This window comes from Trichoderma breve (assembly GCF_028502605.1).
Source record: "Trichoderma breve strain T069 chromosome 7 map unlocalized scaffold00008, whole genome shotgun sequence".
Lineage (NCBI taxonomy): Eukaryota > Fungi > Ascomycota > Sordariomycetes > Hypocreales > Hypocreaceae > Trichoderma > Trichoderma breve.
Genome location: NW_026611594.1, coordinates 1,529,788 through 1,538,869, shown reverse-complemented (window position 1 = coordinate 1,538,869; position 9,082 = coordinate 1,529,788). Strand labels below are relative to the sequence as shown.

At 41.0% G+C, this 9,082-nt stretch overlaps 1 protein-coding gene across 1 annotated transcript; it reads right to left on the bottom strand.

Moving 5' to 3' along the window:
* Positions 1-6,227: 6,227 nt before the first annotated feature.
* T069G_11580 (uncharacterized protein) lies at positions 6,228-8,852 on the bottom strand (the record flags this gene model as incomplete). The annotated part of the gene is made up of 5 exons (XM_056178785.1): positions 6,228-7,270; positions 7,361-7,710; positions 7,771-8,288; positions 8,361-8,574; positions 8,632-8,852. The coding sequence occupies 5 exons, from the start codon at positions 8,850-8,852 to the stop codon at positions 6,228-6,230; spliced, it is 2,346 nt and encodes a 781-aa protein (XP_056023659.1).
* Between the last annotated feature and the right edge of the window lie 230 nt (positions 8,853-9,082).

Sequence of the window (9,082 nt, the reverse complement as noted above, 5' to 3'; positions counted from 1 at the left end):
CGGGTCCAACATTTGAGAAAAACTCAACCAGTTTGCAGTTGTAAAAGTGAATCTTTTGTTCTTTGTTGAGATCCGCCGCGATGTATAGTAGCGAGCCCCTTTGAACTTCTTGAAAGGCATCCTTAGAGACTTGCAGACTTGTAGAGAGCTGTGCCTTAAAGTATGAATCTTAGCATCCTTATTTCACCATTATCCCGTTGCTCTTACCAAGTCCATAGTAGCGCCTCTCCTTTTATTTAAATATGTCTATTTTTTATATTGTGTGATGAGTGGTTAGGCAGGATTGCCCTGTGCTATTTAGTACTGCGTTTTATAGACAAAACCAAAAGGAGGCAGCGAGACCATATGACCAACAAAAATTTCATCAGCCGCATGTAAAAATGCTTACCAATTATGTTATCGCGTGTCTTCTTGTGGTTCGCGCCCACAATTTGCTCCTGATAATAAGAATAGCATTACATTCAGAATGCATGCGCAGCCTAACTTCGAGAATTCTTTTGCAGTGATGCAGCGAGCTGCGGGGTGGCCTCATTTTGCTCGCTACCAATCATGTTCCAATGCGCCTCAAAATAGCCAGGGTTTCTCCGACGTAAGCCACAAATTTTTACTTTACGAGTATGCCTCAACTCGTGCTTAAAAGCAAACCAGCCCAACAGCCCAACAAGCTGTACCCAGGCCCGATAACCTGATCTCTGTGGAATAAAAGCCTAACACTGGCACTAACTCTGGCTGGATACCGTAGTATCCATCAGTTGCCACGTCGCATCAAGTATTTGCGCCTAAATCTCGATATATTAATCCCATCGAACTAAATTATTTCTGCAGATGCAAACCAAAAGAATGGCATCTGATTCGCAACAGATCGAGACATCGCCGACTAGCGTCGGAAGGCAAAAGATAAACTTATTGCTCGGTAAATTACCTCAAAACGAAGATTGGCCTAAGACACGCAACGAAATTTACGCTATACGTGAGCGGCTTATAAATACTCATATATCACGTACAATGAGCTGGAACGACATCTTCATGGAATATGAACGACATTTAGAGAGATTAGTGGATAGTGGGTTGGAAAATGACACTCGCTTCTTTATGATTATTATTATAGCAACTGGTACAGTTGCTATTGAATCAGCACCCAGACTCCATACGAGCGAGCACAATGAGCTAAAACAGGTTGTATATAGTGGAATAAGACGCTGCTTTCGGAAGACTGGATCGGCGGGTAAATTAGACGATAAACTCATTCAGCGATATTTAGGTAGAGTCCGAGATGGTACTCAGCTCCTGAAGTCACTGGATTGCGATCCCTTATATTCTCGTGTTTACGAGCTTCCGTTTATTGGTACATCCCCATACCTACTATTGCGAGTAGCTACTGCTTACATAAAGAAGTTCCCGGAATGTTATCATTGTTCTTATGCCTGAATTACAGAGGTGGGAAAGAATATATTTCGCGAGAAATCATAGAGAAAGTATCACCACCGCCGGAGATTTGGGACTCAAAAGTTATATCTACTTCAAACATAGTAAGTGCTAATATTAAGGGGAAAGTCAAGTAGGTATTGATTCCGAAATATTTATACATAAACTAACACATACTCCGCAGCCTTGCGACAATATATCATCTCTTGGATATACCAGGGACTCGTCAAATTGTTTTTGCATCGGAAGATTTCTGGCTACCTGAGTAGTCAAGCACTATGAACCGAATATTTCCTCCCGGCACTGAAATACCTATGTCATGAAGATACAGTAGTTTATTTGGCTCCCAATCGAGTTGATATTGCAGCAGCTGTTTGTGTGTTGGGTCTATTTGTTCAACAATAATGACCCATTTCTGAGAGAATAAAGGCAACAGCAGATTTACTCGCTCTTCAAGTACCAGGAATGTATTATTTTGATTCAACTGGGCCGAAGCTTGATGCGCAGGAAACTTCACATCTGCTTCTAATTGCTGGCTTGCAAAATAACTATTCAAAGATTCTTGCTAGATAAAAATTAATATGTAACTAAAAAGCTATCAGTGTTCTTTAGTTTCTTACTAAGCCGTTGATAACAGCGTCCGCATACTTCTGACATGCTGCTGGCATGCCGAAGTTGTGTAAGGCTTCCACAGCATTCTCGTCAAGTATAGCTGTTTCAATGGACTCTCCTACAGCAAGTACTTTGGGAATCAAGGATTTTTTGATTGGAGAAATAATTATTTCTGATTCAGCGTCTGCCCTCAGCTTATTGTAAGAAGGGTCGATGGAAAAGAGTGTATACGTAGGAGTAGACATATTGCGTAGAGATTCCCAACGTTGAGTATCTGTGATATTTTTTACCTCAGATGGCACCCCGCACCATCGTCCCCACACGCCGGTCACCTGACGGTGGGATTATCCAAGCTTTGATGACTGCTAGATGTGGAGTCATATGTTAACAGAGCTTTCAAAGCGCGTAACATCAAAGAGGTGGAGGATTGAAAATTGAAATATTAAAATTGATTGAATCAATATACGAGCACATATGTAAAGTAGTTTTCCCGTTAAGTATTCAATCTAATGTCTCCTTCTGGCTAGGAAGAAAACTTTTCATGGTTTTTGCCAAAGAAGGGCTGGATTTGCGCCAACATTTAGGTCTCAATCGGCTTGAACATGCCCCTTCTCTAATCTTGTACCTCGGTGAGCTTGTATGCAACGTTTGCTCTGCCACTGATGCTTCGTCCGCAACAACGACCACTTCTTCATTGGGTGGTAGCTCCGATTGTGGTCTCTCTTCATCCATTGAAATTCCTTCATCAATTAGTGATTCTTGCGCCCGTCTCCGTTCTTTATAGTCATTTATAATGTCGGTGATTATGTGGCCGTTTGAAGTCATCTGGCTGCTGTTAGTTTAATGTATGCGACGTACACACAGAGAGGTATACTACTTTTAAAAAAAAGCACTTATGTCAATATAGTTATAGTCAATGCTTTCTTTTGCAACTGTAATAAAAAAAAGCAGTTTAGAACCGTAGTAGTTGTTCCAAAAAAAATGAGCGAAGTTAGTATTTGGTAGCTGAATTTATGTATATTGCTCCTGGAAAAAAAAAACTGATAAGTGTTACGATCTGGTCCGCCGTAACAGCTAGATCCTTTATAAATAGCTGGTTCCGTTACAGTAATTGCTACAATTGCGATTATTGGCCTAATCTTTTGCCCTGTTGGCGCTACGGTATAACGGAACGTAACAATAAGTCATTGATAATGTATTCGAAAAGGGATAATTACCGCCTGAGATCAAGGATAAACAGCCCCGCCTCCGGTTAGCCGACTTGGCAATGACCTGCTGAGACAGAGTTAGGAAAGGGGTGGCTGTATGTAAGCACCTCCCGATGAGAATTTTTGTACACTAACCAGTAGGAATGTAATCCGCCGATGGACGCTATTGATTCTGTAACACCCCTGCTTTAATATGAAGCTACTCTCCAAAGAAACCATACGATTTGGGTTGCATAAGATAATGTTTTCATTAATATTCAATATATATATTCACAGAAAGAAAACAAGGAATAAAAAGAGAGCCAATAGTGTATTTTCTTTGAAGTATATCTTGGGTTTTCTTTATGAAGTATAAATTTTTGTCCCAGACTAAGAGGACAGAGAGTTGTATTCTAGAGCTTAGGTGTCTAGTTGCCTCTATGCTCTAGCAAAGTCGTTGGCTGAGATACATTATTTTGTCTTCGCGCATTGTAAAAGATTTGGACGCTTCTTGCTGCTAGCAATACCAAGCAGACTCCACATTGGTATCCGAATAACTGAAAATACCAACCAAGCCAGTACCCTAAGAGTAGCAGAGAAGCCAACATAAATGCAAAGGAAGAGATAAGTGCAGCAATAAGCAACAACCAGCTCTCAACATCTTGTCGATAACCTCTTTGGTACACCAGTGTCCAATGGAGAATTGTGAGGCATAAATGTGTCAATACGTGAGTACCCCACAAGGATTCAGATTTCCGTAGGATAAAACACCAAATTCCAACGGCAATACATATACCGTGTAACATTATTATAAAGATAAAAGAAACAATCATCTTTGTATCCCTGTGATAAACCCACAATTTCCAAATGGCTTCGTTCATAGGATAGACAATTGTTATGATCTGTATGTTATAAGTATTTATTCCTGGAATAATCATAGGTTGACTTACCTCCATGCTACAAATAAGAAGCGAAGTCATACCTTTCCAAGCCATTAAGAATATATAGGAGTTTTCGCCAAGTGTTTTCCCGTGGCTTGCGCAGATAAATAAAACAGCAAATACCAATCCAGATAACGAGAAGAGAATAAAACTTATCACAGCGCAACAAAGCGGACCACGGTGTATCAGCCTTGATATAGCCCAACAGAGAATTGTTACGACAGGTATCGACAGCCCAAATGAGATGGAAATCTCTATAACTTGAATAGGCGTGACTGATGTCATGATTTAAGATCCCTCACAGGCGATTTGAAAAACCAGAATAAAAATCTTGAAATCTAATATATATATATATAAGTATTTTGATCTGTTCTAATATAGGAAGAGTAAAGATTATATAGATTGGTAACATTGGCAACATTGGCAACATTGGCAACATTGGCAACATTGGCAACATTGGCAACATCGGCAACATCGGCAACATCGGCAATGCAAGTTGGGGGGGGGGGGGGGCGTTAGGTTTCTTATGAAATGTGACTGATAGAATAACTCGCAATTGTTATTGCACCCCCCTCCCCCTCCCCCTCCCCCTCCCCCTCCCCCCCTTTTTTAGGACAACCGAAGGAGTAATACCCAGTTACCTCAACCTCCCAAACCTTGTAGTTGAGAGTAAGCAAACCATTACCTCTGCCCCCTTGCAAGTCTATAATCTATTTAAACAATACTAAGTTCTCACTTAGTTACTGATTTAACTACTAATCCCAAGATAAAGTTTCTACTATAATATCTTTTGCAAAACTCGCCAGAAGTCAGGCAAATGAGCAACTTACATGAAACAAAATGGAACACACAATGAATTCTCTTCAACAGGACCAAAAAGATTACTTAAATGCCTTTATGCAAATACTTGAACGGTTTCCATTAATACGTTTCGAAGATATTACCAGGATTTTACATGATCTTCATACTACCGAATGGCATAACACAGCTAATATCCTTATTGGACATATGCTGTGTATTGGAAGCATAACAATGCCGTACAAAAATATAAGTGAACAGTCTGTTAACTATCTATCGAAGGAGATAGACAGTGACGTTCGCAACTATGGACTGTTTCCTGAATTTTGTTTATTGAGGGCGGCTCTCTATGGATTTCAGGGCAACGTTGTAAAAGCGCTTGAGTATTGCCACAGATGCTATTGGGAGTGTACTACGCATGGAAACTTCAATGATAAACACCGAGAATTTGTGTATTTATCACTTATCAAGTATGAAAGCTAATCAAGTATTTATTCTATACTTTGCTAATATATATTAGGAGCTTCGATATTCATCTGCAGCAATCGTTACAAGTCCGCAATATTGTACGAAATTATTCACCCCTAACTGGACAAGAATATATATTTCTACAGAATGAACAGGAAGCACTACTTAGATTCAATCCACAAGTATGCGGTTGTGGAAAACATCTATTGCCACCATCACCTTTTAGCTGCTCGGGCGATTCATTCCTTCTCAATACACCGCATCGCCAGATGCGCGCTCGGAGTTATATTTTTTGCATTATTCCGGAAGTGGTCAAAATGATAAAATATTTGGCTACATATGATTCCAAGGAAAGCGGTCAAATATGCGATATAATATGTGCCATCAATTGGATTTTTGAATTTATTGAAGCAGCGTCCTTTTTGCATACCTATGATAGATTACTTCACTTTTGGAGGTATGTATGAACGGCCAAATGAATTATATTTATCTAATGTTCTATAGAGAATATGACAGTATATGCTTTCTTGCAACTTGTCATTGTAATGGCAGTTTCCGACAGTATATTGACTCGGGTCTTATAATGCTTTTCGTACAGGATGCATCTAGATTCAACACTCGGTATTCACAAAACTCTGTTTTCCAATCTGGCTTTGAGAAGGCTTCCAAAGACTTGGGTCCTGTTGAATTTAGTGCTTTATCTAGGAAGGCTTAATTACATATAATACTATCTTAGTCACTGGTATCCCAATAAAAACATTGAATCATGCAGCGGCTCCTCATAGATTTATTCCCTTTATCTTTTTCCACGAACCATTTTGCGGTGCTTGGTTTTTTGCAGTCGTCTCCGGTTGACCATATCAAACGACCTAAGCGCAACTCCATGGATTTGCATAGTATGGGCCCTTAGATGATCTAAATGTTTCAACTTGATCCCTTTACATTTGGGGTGGTAGCAAATAATCGCCTCCCCTCGTTTCTCAGCGCGCTCTCGCTCTGGTAAGTGCTGGTCGTCAAAATGATCATTCCTCACAGTAGGGCGGCACCATCGGAATGTACGCTCCATAAGAGGCATTCGCTCATCGCCAATGCAGTCTGGACATTGGGTTGGTTCCATGAGCAGTGGGAAGAGGTTGGGTTCAGGCACAGACATAATGTCAACCTTCGGTTCTTGTTTGACGAAATGCTCGATTTGTGCTTTTAGCTGAGTCTGTATTACTTTCCTCGGTTCTTTCTTGTTACAGAAAGCTACCATCAACTCCACAACTTCAATTCTACGCTGTAGAATCTCCTCGTTGGTCCAGTTATCAGGCTGGCAGCAAAAGATCTCAGCTAACCTAGCGCGTTCGGCGATCGCAGTCTGCATTGCAGGCTCCTCATATTCCGGTTCCATGTCTCCACGAGCCTGTGCTTCAATGTCCCAGGTTGGGCGATTTTCAAAGTAAAACTCGCGGTACGCTTTCACAATATTTTTCTCGCGCTGGGCTTTCATAAGTCGAATATCTGCTGTAAGCTGCCGTATTCTTTGCTCATCTTCGCAACCTTCGATACGGTATCGGCCTTGCTTGAGAGTGTCACGCTCCTCCTCTAGCTTCACAATCTCTGGATCTGGTCCCGCTGCCTCCCGGACCTCTTTAGGCACCATGTCTCTCACGGCTCGGGGGTCACGTGTCAAACTGACATGTGTAAAAAGCCGAAATAGCTGGACTTCTTTCTCTTCCTCTAAAAAGGCATTCTGGAGGTCAAAATTGGCAATTTGATTAAGGTAGGCGTTAAAGAACGTTGCAAATTTAGGATCATGACGCATCATCTGGTCACGGACAGAATCCGGAGCATCACCTGCATAACGGGGTAATCAATAATTTTATCCATTATAGTAGACTGTACCTGATGACTTGAAAGAAGGAGCATAAGATGAGAGTAACATACCGTTAGCAGCATTACCAGCACCTCTTCGAGCGCTTCTCGGCGTCAATCTCTTTTCATAACCCAAGTCAAGGCTCTGCTGGCCCATCTCTCCATACAGCGTGGAGTACAGCATAGCCTCATTGGGAGAAAGGTTAGAGTCTCGAGTTCGACGAAATACTGGGATTTTGCGCATCTCTTGCTTCCATCGAAACACCATACCTTCCCTATTCGCCCATAGCTTAGTCTGAAATAAACGGAGAGCATTAGTTATGCTCGCTGCAGCAAACGCTCTATCAGCTAGAGCTAAAGCGACGATGCTTAGAATAGCGTCAAAGATTAGTTTCTTAGTGGGAGTAAAGAAAAATATAGTTCTGATGTCCTCCAGTTAGTACCACTTCCAGTGGTCAGGGGCAGCAGGTTCAAAGACGTACGGCTTTGGCTTTCTATCAGCTCCTTTATGGTGGATAAACTTGATAGCCATGGCAACACAAGCCTGGTGTGTCTCAGGGTGGCGAACTATCATCAAGAGGATGTCTTCGTAGCAGAGAGCCTTAGAACGATCACGACTGATATGCTCTTGCAGTAGTAGTTCGCCGACCTTTTTGTATTGTTCATCAGATGCCTCAGTCGAGGGGGAGTCATCGTCGTCCTCATCCTCGTCGTCATTTGTTGGTTGGATAATTTTGTTATTAAATAGCTTTTCGAAGGAGCCATCCTTTGGTTTCTTCCGCTCAGCTTCCACTAACTCAGCTGGCCGCACTCCAGTATAGCAGAGAAGCTGGTAACAGGCACTTAGCTGGAGGCGAAGCCGGCCAAGCTTGAAGCTTCTACTGTCATAGGCAATATTGAAAGTCAAGAAGACACGGAGAGCGTCGGTATTAAGGACGGGTTTGTCGTCTATATTAGATCGGCGAAGTTTAAAGCGAGGAATCAAGACATTCTCAAAATACTAAGAGCACGGTGTTAGTTAATATAAATATAAAACTTGCTAAGACTGTAATATAGAAAAAAAAGACAATACCTTGTAGACCTCAGCGCTATTATTCCGATCCATATATTGACCCTTGAATAATCTGTAAAATTGTTGAAATTGACGGAAGTACTGGAACAATGTCCCACAAGATCCAATTGTATAACAATCGCAAATCCATAGAAAGAAATCCATTGTTATTGCAGGAGTAAGACTCTCTATCGCCTGCCTTGGATTTTTATTGCTTAGTACAATTTCGCAATATCTATGAAATAAAGTAAGCATATATCTCTCAAGTAAAATTGTTCACATAGTAATATACTTTTGCCATTTTTTTAATATACCAGCAAGGTTGATTTTTGTCTCGGTTGCATAATATGGTTGGAGGGATTTAGCAGTACTTAGCTGCTCTCTGTGAATAGCATGCTCTTGAACAGTCAGTGGTGTTGGCTTAGCAAGTCTCTGACGCTCTTTAGCAGCGAATTGCTGAAGAAAATCACGGTGGTAACCAAGAGGAGCATATGTATGAGCAGTGCTTTGCATTGTAATAGTATCCTCGTTGAGTATGTTATGTTGAAAGTAACTTGAGTTCAAAAGTAAAGGAAAAGTGAAAGTTTTGGTGTAATTTATAATAGCTAGTAGTAGCTGTAAATAATAATAAGTAGTAGTAGTACAGCGGTTACGTTTGGATTTGATTGGAGAGAGTAAGCACTAAATTACACTAAAAATGCAAATGGGGGCGCTAATAAACGCTTTGCTAAAGGGTGTGTGGA